The 19,240-nt window shown below is 38.6% G+C and overlaps 1 protein-coding gene across 1 annotated transcript; it reads right to left on the bottom strand.

Annotated features, from left to right (window-relative positions):
* Nucleotides 1–424: 424 nt before the first annotated feature.
* CC1H2orf66 (chromosome C1 C2orf66 homolog) lies at nucleotides 425–8,889 on the bottom strand. Its single transcript, XM_049615954.1, has 3 exons — nucleotides 5,627–8,889; nucleotides 3,938–4,136; nucleotides 425–1,761 (listed from the first exon to the last, which is right to left on the bottom strand). The coding sequence occupies exons 1-2, from the start codon at nucleotides 5,744–5,746 to the stop codon at nucleotides 3,957–3,959; spliced, it is 300 nt and encodes a 99-aa protein (XP_049471911.1). The 5' UTR covers nucleotides 5,747–8,889; the 3' UTR covers nucleotides 425–1,761; nucleotides 3,938–3,956.
* Between the last annotated feature and the right edge of the window lie 10,351 nt (nucleotides 8,890–19,240).

The following is a 19,240-nucleotide window of genomic DNA, read 5'->3' as shown; positions in this document are numbered from 1 at the left end:
AGATCAAGCCCCGCATTGGGTTCTGCTCTGACAGCACAGAACTTGCTTGGGATTCTCTCTCACACTCTCTCTCTGCCCCTCCTCTGCTCACGTTCTCTCTCTCTCAAAATAAAGAAATAAACTTTAAAAAGTTTAAATGCTAAAAAAATCCCCATAATCTTGATATAAACTAGAAGCAGCTTCTATTACCATATAATAGCACAATAGCACACCTTCAGTTCGACACATATTAAACACTCGCTACATGTAGAGCATTGTGCTAGGTGCTGGAGAAATAAAAATCACTTAGATATGATCTCTGCTCCCAAAGACCTCACAACCCTCCAGAGAAAAGACACACACACACACACACACACACACACACACACACATTACTAGTTAAAACAGGACAAATTAAACCAGATGAAGAAATCTATTTTTCCATAAGTATTTTATTATTGATATTCAGTATCAATCATCCACAAGAAAGCCACAGAAGACTATCATGAAAGGTACAGGCTAATGTTCCTAGGATGCCAATGTTTTTGCATTCTAGTATAATGTTCGTTTTTCAAGAATCCCAGAGAAAATGATGTGGCTCTCCATAATGATACAGGAAAAGCAGCTATCCCAAATGAAAATATGAGAGTCAGAATATTTCAACCTGAGCTGGTGGAGAGAGGAGAAGGTCAGTTGGTTGTAAAAAAAGGACCTGTTTCTACTCCACCTGTTTCCACTCGCCCTTCTTAAGAAGCTGTGTGTGCAGAAGAACCAGAGCCGAGTGCAGCTGGGATATTTGGTGTAACACAATGTCCACCTCTGAACGATGGCAGGGAACATCTCCTAAAGACTCTAGCAACTCCTAGAATCCCCAGTGCCTTTGCTTTCCATTTCAACTTAACTGTGGATATTTATCACTTCCTCTCCCTTGGTGTGAAACAAACATTGTGAGGTCTTTCAGTGGCATATGCTGAATGTGGGAATGCAGCTTCTTTTCAGGAAAAAGAGCAATTTTAAGCCCAAATCTCTATTATATATAATGAACGATACTAAAAATGAGCAGAGTCCCTTTCCAGTAAAAAATGTTTATTGATAGGGGCACCTGGGTGGCTCAGTCGGTTAAAGGTCTGACTTTGGTTCAGGTCATAGTCTCATGGTCTGTGGGGTCCGTGAGTTCGAGCCCCGAGTCGCGCTCCATACTGACAGCTCAGAGCCTGGAGCCTGGAGTAGAAACAGGTCCCTTTTTTTACAACCACCTGACATTCTCCTCTCTCCACCAGCTTAGGCTGAAATATTCTGACTCTCATATTTTCATTTGGAATAGCTGCTTTTCCTGTATCATTATTCTGTGTCTCTCTCTCTCCTCCCCTCCCTCGCTCATACTCTGTATCTCTCTCCTTCAAAAATAAATAAACATTAAAAAAAATTTTTTTTAATGTTTATTGATAAAAGGTAATAAGCACACAAGCTTGAAAGACAAGCTTAAAGGAAAGGTAATTTGAATCATCATCTCTTTGGACTCTACAGTATTTTTGTAACTCTTAGAAATATGTCCAGTGCTCTACATTGATGTTTATGGTTTATAGAATGGAAAAAAGACTCCAAAAATATGCACATAAGTCACATATGTCCCAAAGCTCGACCCATTTATATGTAAATCTGGAAATGTAGAATAAAACCATGATAAATTGACAAAAGTGGAGGGGGAAAAGGTTTAGCCATGACCATGATTGAATTTTTCTGATGAGAAGCTTGATCTGTAGTTTTAAAATAGCCAGACACCTGAAAGAACAAGAAAATGTTATCATGAAATAGAGAGTGAAGACTCTTCAAGCAACACAATGACCCAAAGAGCAACATATTTCAACAAAGACTCTTTTTGTTTTTCTTTTCTAATCAGAGATGTTAGGAAAGGAGCGCATGTAATTATGAAATATTCTCCTGGGGCGCCTGGCTGGCTCAGTCAGTTGAGAGGCCGACTTCGGCTCAGGTCGCTCAGGTCATGATCTCACGGTCCGTGGGTTCAAGCCCCGCGTCGGGCTCTGTGCTGACAGCTCAGAGCCTGGAGCCTGTTTCAGATTCTGTGTCTCCCTCTCTCTGACCCTCACCCGTTCATGCTCTGTCTCTCTCTGTCTCAAAAATAAATAAACGTTAAAAAAAATGGAAATATTCTCCTAATAGAAGCTTAACTTCTCTCACAAAGTTGAAAAACTCCCATCACATTACAATACTACCAACTTGGTGTTTTCTCCGTTTCCTGCCCTTAAACATTACCTCAGTCCATGCTCACATGACACTATTTATTTGATATTTTCTCTATAGTATCTGTGAGTTAGAGATCAGTGTCTGCAATTTATAAATGAAGAAACTAAGGCTCACAACCAGATTGCATGCAATTCTGTCTCATACTAAAGCAGATACTGTGATATTAATAACTATTCTTTACTTTAGTGTTTAATAGCCTAGGGCCCAAGAGTGAATATTAGTCAAGGTAACCCTTCCATAATGTCTTCCCGTTCATTCTATTTCATTTTCTCATTGTAAGAGCTTTCAAGCACATATGCCACATAGTAAATTGCATCTTCCATTTAGAATAACAATCATTATTTTAAAAAATCATCACATTTAAAGGAACTAATAATCAAAATGCTTTCCCATACACAATAAAGTACAGCAATAGTATGTATGTTCCTCACAATTTCATCCCTACCCATTGGAAGAATGGGAGTGGATTTTAATCATGATTCAGTTCCCTTTATTATTTAGCCAAACAAAAAGTTAATAGACTAGAATCACATTGTGTTTTCTTGGAGTACACCATACCTGTTTGTTGTTTCTTTTTCCTAAATGGTAAATATTTATTTGATAGGAATGCTCAAGTAATAAGAATAGGGGCACCTGGGGGGCTCAGTTGGTTAAGTGACCAACTCTTGATTTCGGCTCAGCTCATGATCTCACTGTCATGCTCCACACTGGGCGTGAGCCTGCTTGAGGTCCTCTCTCACTCTCTCTCTCTCTCTTCTCCTTTCCTGCTTGCTTGCGCATGTGTGCTCTCTCTCTCACTCTCTCTCTCTCAAAAAAAAAAAAAAAAAGGAATAATAAAACACAAATTTTAAACATAAATAAATTTCTAATTTTTTTCCATGAGGAAAGTGCCATCTTTACAATATTTTACTTTTTTTTTTTCTTTAGGTGAGGAAGTTCAAACTCAAATATATGTTTATTACTTTTTTCCAAGAAGACAATTTTTTTAAACTTTTCTATTAAATCCAACTGCACAATTTGACATTTTTAAAGTTTATTTATTTATTTTGAGAGGGGAGGGGAGGGGCAGAGAGAGAGAGGGAGAGAGAGAAAATCTAAGCAGACAGCTCAGAGCTTGAATCCAGGCTCGATCTCATGAACTGTGAGATCAAGACCTGAGCCGAAATCAAGAGTTAGATGTTTTTAACCAACTGAGACAACCAGATGCCCCACCTTATTTCTTTGTATATGATTTCCACATAACTAGCTATATGACCTGGTATTCAAAAAACATAGGTAAAAGTGTGTGATATTCCACTATATTTACTAATCCTATTAAGAGTGATAATTCTAGGGGCACCTGGAAGGTTCAGTTCATACAGCAGGTGACTTTTAACCTCGGAGTTGTGAGTTAAACCCCATGTTGGGCATACAGACTACTTTAAATTAAAAAAAAAAAGAGTGATCATTCTATTTTAATATATCTCTTCCCAGAAAACTATGCTTATAAAATTATAAACTTTCATTTCTTTTTAAAACCAGACAGCGAAATACATGAACCAAATCCAAATATTAACGGTGATGAGTATCATCAGAACTGAGCACATATTTCTATGAGGAAATAAAATCATTTTTTCAAATAAATACTTTCAAAATCTCTTTATGACTGAGTTGTTATAATTGGACAGATCCTGGGAATAAAGGGATAACTTACCTGTGTTCAGAGGAAACATTCAGCCTTTGACGTAATTAGGAAAGGAGTTTTTCTGCTCTTCATAATCTGCAAATGCAGAAGCAAGAAGTTCTGATTGGAAAGAGAGGGGTCTGGGATTCTCATTCATGGAGAAAGTGTTCGGAAATCTCCCAAGATCAAGACCTCTTCCCTTAAGATATGCCTGAAGGGTTCTGAAAAACTGAAGAGAGAAAGTGTTCAATGCGGTATGTAAATTAAATATAAAAAATACTCAGAGATGGATATTTTCCCCCTCTTTTTTCCTCCGTGAATTGACTTTAGGGCTAATCTAGGAGGCAGGAGGTAGAAAATCCAGAAATACAAGTACAAACTTTGGCTACTTCTCCTACTTCCCCTCCACTGTCCTTTACCCTGCCTTGTTTTTGTTTTTGTTTTTTTTTAATTTTTTTAAATGTTTCTATGTATTTTTGAGACAGAGAGAGACAGAGCATGAGCAGGGGAGTGGCAGAGAGAGAGGGAGACACAGAATCCGAAGCAGGCTCCAGTCCCTGAGCTGTCAGCACAGAGCCCGACGCGGGGCTCGAACTCATGGAGTGTGAGATCATGACCTGAGCTGAAGTTGGACGCTCAACTGACTGAGCCACCCAGGTGCCCCTACCCTGCCTTGTTTTTGACATTTCAACCCTAAACAAGATAATTCAACATTCTTGGTGGAGATTGAGAGAGGAACATCAATTATTTAATAGCATCACGGTCAGAGGGTCCTTTGTAAACCATCTCTGAACCACTTAGGTCGGAGATTAAATGGAACTTTACAGTGGTCAAGCTCTGGGCCTCCTCTCTGAAGGTGAGATCCTGGCCATTGTCTTCTGCACCAATTCTTTCAGGCATGCGTTTTTCAAAAAGCTTTCCTTTATAAAATGGATACATAGAAGCTTGCAAAGGGCTGCTTGGTTGTTTTAACCCTATACTGTCATATTTCACATCATTTTCTTTAGGGAAACTAGTTTTTGAAATAGTAATGCCAGCATGTTTATTGTTTTGGCATATTTTCAAAAGAGAATTTTCACTGATGTTTTGAATTCTATTTCCTAGATAGATTTATCTTGAAAATAATGCTTGGGAAGCACCTGGCTGACTCAGTTGGTAGAGCGTGCAACTCTTGGTCTCAGGGATGTGCTACTGAGCCCCACAATGGGTGTAGAGATTACTTAAAAATAAATCTTAAAAAAAAAAAATAAAGAAAAGAATGCTTGGTAAATTGAAAAGAATGCAGGTCAACTTTCAGTTTTTGTAATTGAGCTTTGCACGTGTTGGTCATATGAGAATTGATTTTATTATCAGTTCAGTCTGAGCTATGCAAAAATCAATTCCCCACGATACTCTTGATTTTGTATATGTGTGAGAAATACAGGCTATAAAGTCAATGTGTATGTACGATCATTTACAAATGTAAGGTGTCGTGTGTACATAAAATCATTTCTATATATAAATTTGCTTCTCCTTACAGGACAGATATAAATTGGGCAGAAGAACAATAGGATACCAGCTACTAGGCTAGCAAAGCCCTTGACCAGATTTCTCGGCAGGAATTGCCTTGGCACTTGGTAGCCTCCTCACCACCGTGCTCCAACAGAGTGCAGTGTGCATAAATCCAGAGAGGTGCCAATTTCACCCTGCAGCCCAGCATGCCCCAGGGTATGCTCTTACCAGCTCTCTGTTCCGGGGATTGTTGAGCGGCTTCCATTTCTCTCCGTTTCTCACTGTGTCTCCAGGCACAAGCCCAAGTAGCACCAGGACAACACACAGCAGCAGGAGTGCTTTGGGCATGGTGGAACGAAGCTGAGTGGAAGGCAGGATCGGGAGATATCAATGGTCTGAGAGAAAAGAGGGAAAGAAAAGAAGAAGGAGGAGTTGGAGGGGTAGGAGGAAGGTGAAGGAAGAGGGAGGAGGAGAGAAGGGAGGGCAAAAGTAAAAAGAGAAAGAGGAAACATTTTTAAAGAGAGACAGGGAGGAAAAAATAGTATATTGGTGCACCTGAATTTTGCAGCCCTCTTTTTCCCCATGTTTATTTGCAAATGAAGACCCCCAAATCCAGTTTATTAGCTTAAAGGAGTCTATGATGATAACATTATACAGTGATGAGCAAACCAATTATGAATACAACCCAGAAAGTCTGAGTACGCTTTTTCATCTTCGAAAAAAATGCACTTTGTTGTCTCCAAAGAAAGTGCAAGTCTTAAAAAAAAAAAAAAAGCATACATATGTATTAAGATAGCAGTCTCAATAAACAAAGGAGGAGGAGGAGGAGGAGGAGGAGGAGGAGGAGGAGGAGGAGAAAAAAGAAAAGATATACCAAAAACTGAGAAATGCACCTTATATACACATCTGAGACAGACTCACACCACATCAGCATAAGTATGGATTGTCTCTGACTCCAAAATGTGAAATGGAAATGAAATACACAGAAAGGGCTAATAAAGCTTACCAGGAGTTTGGCTTTGCTGGTCCTGGTTGGCTACCCTGCTTACAATCTGCAAGGCCATTTATGGCTACTTATAACCAATGGACCGGCTGCAGGTGGGAGTCAATGACGTGAGCAGGGGAAGTTGAAAAATAATGATTCCATTTTCATCCAAGGCACCAAACTCCCCTGAGAATCATATCTTCAAGTTTCTTCAGGGGTGACAGTGAACTTATTTGTCTTATAAATACAGGAGCCTCTCCTCCAACCACTGACCATTTTATGTGGATTTTATAAAACACGCAAGGCACTTGTACACAACAAAGTGGATTTTTACTTTTTCATTCTTAAGAGAAGGGTATACACAGCAGCTGGCAATATGATGATGATTACCCACCTAATAGAATGCTCTTTTGGAGGTATCAGCTTTTCAAATTAACATCATTTTTTGAACAGGAAATCCTATTGCAAGAGATAAAACTGTTCTTTGTGATCTATGCCTTATATTTCTTCTGAGAATCTCAAAAAGCTTTACAAGTTTTAAATAGCGGCATGGTTTATCATAAAAAAAAAACCCTTCGAAATAGAGCAAAAAGATAGCATGTATTTCTTGGAAAAAAATTGCTATACATATCGCATCTCCTTGCTGCATAAATTCCATCCTTAGAAAATGGTAGGGTCGAGAAATTGGACATGAGTTGTGAAGTTGCTTTGGTTGCAATAATTCAGAACAATTGAGGACAAGGTCTTTGTGAGAAGGCTAGTAACATGGACTGAAATTTAGAATACCTGGCCATGGTCTGTCTTGCTATATCGATCCTGGGCAAGTCACTAATGACCTTCATTTATTCATTCCTTTGTTAATTAATTCAACAAACTTAAAAAAAAATTTTAATGTTTATTTATTTTGAGAGAGAGAGAAAGAGACACAGCACAAGCAGGGGAGGGGCAGAGAGAGAGGGAGACACAGAATCTGAAACAGGCTCCAGGCTCTAAGCTGTCAGCACAGAGCCCGACACGGGCCTCAAACCCATGAACTGTGAGATCACGACCTGAGCCAAAGTTGGATGCTTAACTGGCTGAGTCTCTCAGGTGCCCCAATTCAACAAACTTATTGAGTGCCTACTATGTGCCAGGCACTCTAATAGGCCTTTTTTTTAATGTAATGACCTTATGTATTTAAAAAATTTTTAATTAAGGTATAGTTGACATACATTATATTAGTTGCAGGTGTATCACATAGTGATTTGACAATTACATTATGAAAAGCTTACCACGATGAGTGTGGTCACCATCTGTTCAAGTAGGCTTTGAGGATCAAATGGTAAGAATAATAAATATTGGCTCTGCCTTTATTAAACTAATACATTAGAGGGCAAGACAGATTAATCAAATCATTAAACAATAAAATGCATAAATACGAATGATGATAATACCTATGAAGAGAAACTGGGTGCTGTGAGACTGTAGCAGAGGGGGATATGATTCAGTTTCAGGGGTCAGGGAAGGCTTCTGTGAAGAAGTGACCTTACATCTAGTAGGTGAGTAGGAGTTACCTAGGCAACCTAGCAAGGACAGAAGGACTAGAGCTTCAAACAAGACTCTGGCTGAAAGCAACATGGCACATCGGAGCAACTGAAGATAAATTACAATGCCAGAAAGAGAGGGGGGACTGTGCTGTGAGATGGGGTTGGAGAGGTAGTCAGATCACGATCTTTCTGCCACAAGCAATGCTGATTGAAGGGTTTTAAGTATCCAAACATCTTGCTCAGATTTGCAGTTTTAAAAGATTTTTCTGCTTGCAGTGAGGGCAGATAGAGCTAGAAAAGAGGGATGTGAGAGAACAGTTGGGTGCCTATTGCAGTAATCCAGGCAGGAAGATGTTAAATTGGATTAGGATGGCATCACAGATATAGAGATGTGGCTGGATCTGAGAGATATTTTAGAAGGTACTGGCAATGTCCTGAATACTATGGAAGGCAGAACTCAGGGGAAGAGAATTTCAAGAACAATCAGGATTGTATAGCTGAATGGATGACAGGGCCATTCACTGAGATGTCGAACATTGGCATAGAGGGACAAAGATCATGAGTTCCATTTGGGACATGTTGTGTTTGAGGAGACTTTAAGATCTCCAAGGGGTGGAGGGACACCTTGGGTGGCTCAGTCAGTTAAGCATCTGGCTCTTTTTTGTTTGTGTGTGAGAGAGAAAGAGAGTATGTGTGCACATGCAGACAAGTGCGAGCTAGGGAGGGGAGAGGTAGAGGGAGAGAGAGAATCCCGGGCAGGCGGCACACCCAGCTCAGAGTCCATGGAGGTGCTCGATCTCATGACCATGACATCATGACCCGAACCAAAATCAAGAGTCACTGGCTTAATTAACAGCTTTAGCCATCTAGGAGCCCCAAGTGTCCGACTCCTGATCTCAGCTCAGGTCTTTTTTTTTTCTTTTTTCTTTCTTTAAATTTTATTTGAAAGTATATTTTGCACTATTTTGTTTTAAATTTTATTTTTTATTTTTTTAAATTTACATCCAAATTAGCATACAGTGCAACGATGATTTCAGGAGTAGATTCCTTAGTGACCCTTACCCATTTAGCCCATCTTTCCTTCCACAACCCCTCCAGCAACCCTCAATTTGTTCTCCATATTTATGAGTCTCTATGTTTTGTCCCCCTCCCTTCCCTGTTTTTATATTATTTTTTATTTCCCTTCCCTTATGTTCATCTGTTTTGTCTCCTAAAGTCCTCATATGAGTGAAGTCATATGACATTTGTCTTTCTCTGCCTAATTTCACTTAGCATAATACCCTCCAGTTCCATCCACGTAGTTGCAAATGGCAAGATTTCATTCTTTTTGGTTGCCGAGTAATACCCCATTGTATATATATACCACATCTTCTTTATCCATTCATCCATCGATGGACGTTTGGGCTCTTTCCATACTTTGGCTATTGTTGATAGTGCTGCTATAAACATGGGGGTGCATGTGTCCCTTCGAAACAGCACACCTGTATCCCTTGGATAAATGCCTACTAGTGCAATTGCTGGGTCCTAGGGGAGTTCTATTTTTAGTTCTTTGAGGAAACTCCATACTGTTTTCCAGAGTGGCTGCACCAGCTTGCATTCCCACCAACAACGCAAGAGAGATCCTCTTTCTCCGCATCCTTGCCAACATCTGTTGTTGCCTGAGTTGTTAATGTTAGCCATTCTGACAGGCATAAGGTGGTATCTCATTGTGGTTTTGATTTGTATTTCCCTGATGATGAGTGAAGTTGAGCATGTTTTCATGTGTCAGTTGGCTATCTGGATGTCTTCCTTGGAGAAGTGTCTATTCATGTCTTTTACCCATTTCTTCACTGGATTATTTGCTTTTGGGTGTTGAGTTTGATAAGTTCTTTATAGATTTTGGATACTAACACTTTATCTGATATGTCGTTTGCAAATATCTTCTCCCATTCTGTCGGTTGCCTTTTAGTTTTGCTGATTGTTTCCTTCGCTGTGCAGAAGCTTTTTATTTTGATGAGGTCCCAGTAGTTCATTTTTGCTTTTGTTTCCCTTGCCTCCAGAGATGTGTTGAGTAAGAAGTTGCTGCGGCCAAGATCAAAGAGGTTTTTGCCTGCTTTCTCCTCGAGGATTTTGATGGTTTCCTGTCTTACATTGAGGTCTTTCATCCATTTTGAGTTTATTTTTGTGTATGGTGTAAGAAAGTGGTCCAAGTTCATTCTTCTGCATGTCGCTGTCCAGTTTTCCCAGCACCACTTGCTGAAGAGACTGTCTTTATTCCATTGGATATTCTTTCCTGCTTTGTCCAAGATTAGTTGGCCATACGTTTGTGGGTCCATTTCTGGGTTCTCTATTCTGTTCCGTTGATCTGAGTGTCTGTCCTTGTGCCAGTGCCATACTGTCTTGATGATTACAGCTTTGTAGTATAGCTTGAAGTCTGGGATTGTGAGGTCTCCTGCTTTGGTTTTCTTTTTCAAGATTGCTTTGGCTAGTCGGGGTCTTTTGGTTCCATACAAATTTTAGGATTATTTGTTCTAGCTCTGTGAAGAATGCTGGTGTTACTTTGATAGGGATTGCATTGAATATGTAGATTGTTTTGGATAGTATCAACATTTTAACAATATTTGTTCTTCCTACCCAGGAGCATGGAATCTTTTTCCATTTTTTTGTGTCTTCGATTTCTTTCAAGGATGCGGAGAAAGAGGATCTCTTTTGCGTTGTTGGTGGGAATGCAAGCTGGTGCAGCCACTCTGGAAAACAGTATGGAGTTTCCTCAAAGAACTAAAAATAGAACTCCCCTAGGACCCAGCAATTGCACTAGTAGGCATTTATCCAAGGGATACAGGTGTGCTGTTTCGAAGGGACACATGCACCCCCATGTTTATAGCAGCACTATCAACAATAGCCAAAGTATGGAAAGAGCCCAAACGTCCATCGATGGATGAATGGATAAAGAAGATGTGGTATATATATACAATGGGGTATTACTCGGCAACCAAAAAGAATGAAATCTTGCCATTTGCAACTACGTGGATGGAACTGGAGGGTATTATGCTAAGTGAAATTAGGCAGAGAAAGACAAATGTCATATGACTTCACTCATATGAGGACTTTAGGAGACAAAACAGATGAACATAAGGGAAGGGAAATAAAAAATAATATAAAAACAGGGAGGGGGACAAAACATAGAGACTCATAAATATGGAGAACAAATTGAGGGTTGCTGGAGGGGTTGTGGGAGGGGGGATGGGCTAAATGGGTAAGGGTCACTAAGGAATCTACTCCTGAAATCATCGTTGCACTATATGTTAACTAATTTGGATGTAAATTGAAAAAAAAAATTAAAAGAAAAGAAAAAAAAGAGCCCATCAAAAAAACCCTAGTGTTTTAAATTCTTTTAATTGTTTATTAATTTTAAATTTGTTCTATTTTTATAGCTATTGAAAGTTTATTTACTTTGAGAGAGAGCATGGGCAGGGAAGGGGCAGAGAGAGAGGGAGAGAGAGAATCCCAAGGAGACTCGGGGCTGTTGGCGCCGAGCCTGATGGGGGGCTCAATCTCATGAAGCATGTCATCATGACCTGAGCTGAAATCAAGAGTTGGATGCTTAACCGACTGAGCCACCCAGGTGCCCCTAAATCTCTGCTTTAAGAGCAGAATGTATTATTGATTAAGCTAATGATGACATTTTCTCCAGAATGTATTAGCATAGCACTAAGTAGATATTTTGCAAGTATTTGTTCAATGAATTCAGTTGGGAGAGGAGAAAAAACCCTGGGTAGTTTAAAGAAGAAAAAAGACCTTCCTCTGTTTGTAACATGTTACTGCTGTTTTTACTTCTTCTTCTTCCTTTTTTTTTTTTTCTTCCAATAAGCTATTTATTTATTTTGAGAGAGAAAGAGAGAGTTAGAGAGAGGGACGTTAGGTTCCCAAACTATTAGTTTCAGGTCTAAATGATCCCATTTGGACTCGTCAATAAACAGGGCATTTATTAAAGTTGGCAGTTGGAATATTCTAGGCAAAAGACTCTTCCACACCCAGAGGCATCTGAATGCAGACCTTTACTGGCATTTCTCTATCAGAAATTGAGGAGAAAATAGCGTACTCAGCACAGGGCTACACACATAAAAGAAACCCAATAAACATGTGCTGAATAAATTGTAAACTTAGATTATAAATTCAACGTGACAGGAAGGGTAAGGAAAGGATGCTAAACAAAGAGGATATTGCAGGAGGCACGGGAGGTTTTAAGATGATCTCTGTTGGACTATACAACCCTTTCAAGTCCTTCTGGTCTCTAATAGGTAGAAAAAGACAGAGCTGACATAGCTCTTTAGCTGTATAATGAACAGGGACAAGAATTTAATCTCCTTTTTCTTTTCCCCACTCTGAATCAGGGAAAGGGAAAATTATTGTCTATTGACTGCTTCCTCACTAATGATGAGAACTTCAAAGATAGTGAAAAGGTTGCTCATGTGATTAATAGAGTAAACCAGGCAGCTTCTGCTCATAGCAATCATGACTATTTTTTCTGGCAGTGGGCAGATTTCAGTTTGAAGGAAGACCAAAGAGAAGAGGGGAGAAGAAGCACAGGCCTCTTGCCAGACACAGAACAGAAGCGAAGAAGCATGCTCAGGTGAGCCACGGTGCCCATGCTGTATGGGACAAGAAAGCCTCACCTCTCATCCTAGAGGCCTGTGAGATCGTTTCCAGATCCTGTGAGACCTTGGAGAGGTGTGGGAAGGCCCAGAAACCAATAAAATTGGACTCCTTCCCTCCTCCATTCAGATAGGGGTGACAAAATTAGTTTTTTAAAATCCGTGACATTCTCCACACTCCAACACCTCCACAATACGATTAACCCTTTGTCTCGTTCTGGCATTAGTGACATTGTATAAAATATCTCTGATTCTATCAAGTTGACCTTCAGAATTCTCTAGTCATTCACCATGCAGAAATCTCTTTAATTCTTTGCTATCTTCTGCTTTGTTTTTAAATGCTTTTAGAATGTCAAAGGGGTGGGGTGTCTGGGTGTCTCAGTCAGTTAAGCATCTGACTTCAGCTCAGGTCACGATCTCGCAGTTGGTGAGTTCGAGCCCTGTGTCAGGCTCTCTGCTGACAGCTCAGAGCCTGGAGCCTGCTTCAGATTCTGTGTCTCCCTCTCTCTCTGCCCCTCCCCTGCTTGCACTCTGCTTGTCTCTCTCTTTCTCAAAGATTAAAAAAAATGTTAAATGCATATGTTTAAGAAGACAAAAAATCTTCCTCTGTTTGAAATAAGTTACAGTTGTTTTTACTTCCTTTTTTTTTAAGTTTATTTATTTTGAGAGAGCACAAGAGCACAAGTATGTCAGCGCAGAGCCCAGCTCGGGGCTCAAACTTGCAAACAATGAGATATGACCTGAGCTGAAATCAAGAGCCAGACGCTTAACGAACAGCCACCTAAGCACCCCTGCTTTTATCTCTGAAAGACCAGAGTATGAGCCAATTCTAGGAGCCTGGATCAATAAAGGAAGGGGACAAAGGCCAAGTGGGGTGGCAATCCTTCCTTAAGAGCATTGCTCTTGCTGCCTGGCCTCAGGAACTCTGCTTTCATCAGGTGTTTCTTGTCACCTGCTGGGGCTTCAGCAGCAGCCTTCCCTTCTGCCATGGTCCCTCCTCTGGCCATCTTCCTCCCTGGCACCAGCCTTCCTGAGAAACAAATGCTAGTCACAAAGGGCCAGCCAGCACATACTTTTCAATCCTACCCTAAGTTCAAGCTACTTCTCCTTTAAGATGAAGGAATGGAGGCAACAAAAGGTAAAAATCATGATAATGATGCTTGATCTGAAGCCAACTTGGAGAAACAGCAGGAAAGCAGATATCTAGATTCACACAGTGCCTGTGATATAAACCAAATTCTCTCAATCTGGATTTCCCTGTCATTCCAGGCCAGTATCTCCAAGGTCATAATAAAGGAGTAAAGGAATTTTCCTAAAATATAGAAAGCTAAACAATTCCTTAGGACTTTGCAAATAGCTTTTCTGTAGTCAGTCTGCTTTTGCAGCAGAGAGTCTGAAGTTGCTGGCAGTATCTTTGGCTTTGCAACTGACCCTGGAGCAGAGGCAACAGAAAAACAAGGTCACACTGATAAGTAAAAGCTTACAAGATCACAGCTGCCTTTAGTGGCTTCTTGATGCTCATAAGATAAACTCTAAGCTTTTGACCATTATGCAAAGGCCCTCAATATATCCCAATCCTACCATTCCAGCCATGTGATCTTTCCAGGGAACATCATCCATGCTTCTATTTCAGTGCCTTTGAACTTGGCTTTTGGTTCTGCTTGGAATGCCTTCTCTAAACCCTTGCATACCTATCCCTGACCTTCAAGATTCACCTCAAATGTTACTTCTTCTCAGAAAAAGAAACCACTTAGTCACTTCAACAGCTCTTACTTTGTTGAATTAGAATGAATAGATTTGCTTCCACATGTTTTACTGTTCCCAAGGCTAAGCTCCTTGAAGGAGGCACCAAGTCTTTTTTATCATAGCTTCTTCAGTCTTTATCACTGGCATAATGCCTGATATACAGTAGGCAAACATATCACAGATATTTATGGAATTAATAATTCTTTAGGTAAAACTGAAGCTTAGCTTGTTATAATGTTCTTTTGAAATTTAAGCTTTGTTACATTTCCATTTGTATTGTTAATCTAAAGTGTATAACTTGTCATATTTTAATGAAAAGAGAAGAGATAACTATAGCTGACCAATAGATATTTATTGATTTGACTTGAATATTCAAAGGACCAGTAAAGTATAACTTAATATTCAACCTACCTGTTGCAAAAAAAAAAAGGAAATATTGTTCTGGAGTTGAGACCACAATCCAAGGATGCATGCAACCACCAGAAGCTCAAAGAAGAAAGTAACTGATTCTTCCCTACAGTCTCCAGAGGAAGACTCCTCCGGAGGTGGAGGGCCTCCTCCAGGGCCTCCAGAGGTGTGGCCCTGTCCACACCTTGATTTTGGTTCACTGATACTGATTTCAGACTTCTTGCCTCCAGAACTGTGACAGCATAAATTTTTGTTGTTTTAGGCTACCTACGTCTAGCAGTCTGTGGCAGTAGCCACGGGAAAACTAATACAAGAGGTGTTAGGATGTCGGGCCAATCATGAAGGAGGAAGACCCAATAACTCACTATAACTGTGTTAGCTTCTCCTGAATACATTGAACACGGACAGACATAGAAGTTGGATCTAAATTCTTTATTCCCTTTTGAGAAAGGTGGAGCTTCTTGTCATCCAATTCACAATACAAAATAGATTTGGATTGAAAGGTCTATCAGGAACCTGAGTTTTATGTGAATAAAACTAGATGTTGTGGGTTGTTTTGTTTTTTTTTTTGTTTTTTTTTTTTGTTTTTTTTTTTGATACAGAAGGAATGAAAATAAGGATCCATCTTAGACCATTAAATTAGGTAAGACCCTATCCATGAGTCACATGATTTTGTAATGGACCACATATTTTAACCCATTAATAAAATTAGGTAAGTATTTGGAAGAAAAGCCATTCTTAAAATATTACCTAAATTTCCAGGCATATATTTCACATGATAAAGAGAGTAGTTTCAGAGAAGGGAAAAATAGAGGACAATTTAGATGAGCATATCTTTGGATGTTTTGGGGCATAATGGGCAAATGATTCTCTTCTTGGTGCTATTCATCAATTGTGAGCTCTGAAATAGAACCAGTGAACTGTTGTTCTATTTTTTAAAAATCAACAAACTCTCTTCCCTCCAAAAAAAACCCCAAACAGCTCCCCACCCCCCAAATGTTTAGTTCCTAGTATTCTGGGAGCTTTTTATTAGTACTCTAGATGCATAAGATATCATCCAGTTATTTTAAGCAAAATTGAATAGCAAAACTTTTCCTCCTCCCTTCAAACGTGCATTCATTGGGTAAGTCTGGCCCTGAGATAATCTACCCGAAATCTTGGCATCAGAGATGATTTCACCTTAATCCTCCCACAGTAATGTGCTCCCAAGTGGCAGTGAGGACATTCTAAGTTTCTGCTAAAATATTTCCTGATGACTTTAAAAAAAATTCCACTTGTAAAAATTGGGTTATTTGAGGTTCTATGATAGAGTTACATAAGTATTTTACATATTCTGAGAACAATCCCATTATCAGAAGTATGTTTCTCTGTGGTTTGCCTGTATATTTTCTTTCTTTTTCTGCTTCTTTTTTAAAGTTTATTTTTATTTATTTTGAGAGAGAGATAGAGAGCGAGCAGGGAGGGGAGGGACAGAGAGAGAGGGAGACACAATCCTAAGCAGGATCCACACTGTCAGCACAGAGCCTGATACGGGGTTCGAACTCACCAACTGTGAGACCATGACCCAAGCCGAAATCAAGAGTCAGACACTTAACTGACTGAATCATCCAGGTGGTTCAGTATATTTTCTTAATGATATCTTTTGATGAGAAGACTTTAATTGTGATGAAGTATAATTTGCCAAATTTTAAATCATGTTGCTTTCTTTACTGTCTAAGCACCTTTGCTTTCTATCATGTCACAAACTATTCTTATATTTTCTTTTAGAAGCTTTTAAGTTTAGTTTTTACATTTATATTTATGATTCACCTCAGATTACTTTTGTGTGTGATGTGAGGAAGGATCCACATTTATTTTTTCCTCCCAGGTAACTGTCCATTTATTCTAGCACTATATGTTGAAAAGACTCTTTCCCCCCATTAGTGTTTTGGCACCTTCGCCAAAATCAATTGACAATAAAAATGTTCTGTTCCACTGTTGTATTCATCCTCTCCCCGACACCAAACTGCCTTGATTTGTGTAGATTTACAGTAAGTCTTGAAATCAAGTAGTGTGATTCTTTTTTAAAATTGTGGTGACTATTCAAAATTGTTTTTCCTTATAAATTTTAGAATCAGCTTGTAGATTAAAAAAAAAAAAGCCTGCTGGTATTTTGATTGAGAATGCATTTAATCTACATATCATTTTGGAGGAAAATGACATCTTAAAAATAGCGAGTCTTCCAATCATTGAATACTATATTTCTCTTTATATTAGTGTTTTAAATTTTTCTCTAAGCAATATTTTGTAGCTGTTGGTGTAGAGGTCTCATACATATTTTAATTTATTCCTCTGTATCTTATTTTTGTGATATATAAATGGCATTTTATTAAAATTATTTTATAATTGCTTGATCCTTTTTTTTTTTTAAGATTTTATTTTTTTTAAGTAATCTCTACACCCAACATGGGGCTTGAACTCACAACTCTGAGATCAAGAGTCACATGCTCTATTGACTGAGCCAGCCAGGTATCCCCAATGCTTTTAATGTATACAAATTTTTTTTTTTTTTTTGTATATTGATTGACCTTGTATTCTGTGGTCTTGCTATATTAAGTTATTAGTCTTAGTAGTCCATTTGTACATTCCTGAGAACTTTTTATATATTGCTGGATTTGATTTGCTAGCATTTTGTTGAGGATGCTCACATCCATGTTAAAAAGGAATGCTGGTCGGTAATTTCTGTGTCATGCTTTGCTTTTAGGCTACAGTTGCCTCATAAAATGATTTGGAAAGTGGCATCTTCTCTTTCACTTTCTGCAAGAGCTGTACAACATTGGTGTTACTCAAAGTTCAATAGAATTGAAAGTTCAATATAATTTACCACTGAAATAATCTAGTCCTGGAGTATTCTTTGTGGGAAGTTTTAATTTCTTTAGTCAGGCTTATTAATATGCAACTTACATATTATTCTTAATAAACAGTTCCCTGAATTTTAACAAATGCTTATAGTTATGTAACCATCATCACAATCAAGATTTAGAACATCTCCCTCACTTCCTCAAATCCCCTCAAGCCCTTTTGGAGTCCCTGTAACCACTCATCTGCTTTGTTTGTAGTTTTCCTTTTTACTGACTGTCATGAAAGTAGAATCATCCAGTATGGGATCTTTCACTTACCATAATGTGTTTGACATTCGTCAATATTATTTCATGTATCAGCTGTTCACTTTCCCGTTTTTTGTGGGGGTGAAGTAATGGTCCATTTTAATGGGTGTGCCACAATTTTTCTACCCATGTCCCAGGTGACAGATAACCTTGCTTGCTTCCCATCTGGGGAAATTATTAACAAAGCTGGTATAAATATCTACTTACAGGTCTTCATATGGACATAGGTTTTCATTTCTTTTGAGCAAATATAGGAATGGTATTTCTGGTTCATATGGTAAATGCATGTTTAACTTTATCAGAAATTGCCAAACTTTGTACAAAATGACATAACATTTTGCATTCCCACCAGCAGTGCGTAAGAATTCTAGCTATTTCAAATCCTCACTAGCACTTGGTATTGCCAGTTTTTGAAACTTTCTATTTTAGGTATTGTAGTTATCATTTGCATTTACTCCATGACTATGTTGAGCATCTTTTCTTTCTTTAATTTTTATTTTTTATTTTATGTATTTTTTTAAGAGAGGGGGGACAGGCAGAGGGAGAGAGACTCTTAGGCAAGTTCCACACCCAGTGCAAAGCCTGACATGGAGCTAGATCCCACAAATCTTGAGATTATGACCTGAGCCAAAATCAAGAGTTGGACAATTAACCGAATGAGCCACTCAGGTGCCCCATCTTTTCATGTGCTTACTTTGCCATCCATATATCTTCTCTGTGAGATCTACTTACGTATTTTGCTAATTTTACAAGACCAATGCTCTGACCCCTGAGCGATGCAGTCTTGTATTTTGTTAATTATAAATTGGTTTATTTTCTTATTGCTATACTTTGAGAGTTCCTTATACATTTTGGATGCGAGTTGTTTATCAGGTATGTGTTTGTTTTCTTCGCACTTGTGAATTATCTTCTCATTTTCTTAACATGATATTTTGAAGAACAGAAGTTGTTATTTTTGGTGAAGTCCAATTTATCAAGTTTTTCTTTATGCTTTGGGCTTTTAAAATATTTTTAAATTTCTATTTTAACTTCTCCACTAGCATCTTAGCTGTACCTATTTGGATTATTATTTCAGTGGTTGCTTTTGGGATTAAAATGTATAATCTTACACATATGGATAGCCACAGATAATAATCCATTAGAATTAGCTAGGGTAATTGATAAAAGAAAAACTGTTTTCAATTATTTCTATTTTTTTTAAACTAAATTTATTTTTTTAAGTTTTTATTTAAATCCCACTTAATAAACAGTGTTGTATGTTTCAGGTGTACAATATAGTGATTCATCACTTCTATACAACACTCCCTGATCATCACAAGGCCACTCCTTAATCCCCATCACCTATTTCACCCATCTCCCCACCCAATTCTCCTCTGGTAACTGTCAGTTTTTTTCCA

Source organism: Panthera uncia (assembly GCF_023721935.1).
Source record: "Panthera uncia isolate 11264 chromosome C1 unlocalized genomic scaffold, Puncia_PCG_1.0 HiC_scaffold_3, whole genome shotgun sequence".
NCBI lineage: Eukaryota > Metazoa > Chordata > Mammalia > Carnivora > Felidae > Panthera > Panthera uncia.
This window is presented reverse-complemented; position numbering and strand designations above follow the sequence as displayed.

Coding starts and splice junctions, on each gene's coding strand:
- CC1H2orf66 (XM_049615954.1), bottom strand. CDS start 5,746: ATGCCCAAAGCACTCCTGCTGCTGTGTGTTGTCCTGGTGCTACTTGGG. Junction 4,137..5,626: donor ATCCCCGGAACAGAGAGCTG/GTAAGAGCATAC, acceptor TTCTCTCTTCAG/TTTTTCAGAACCCTTCAGGC.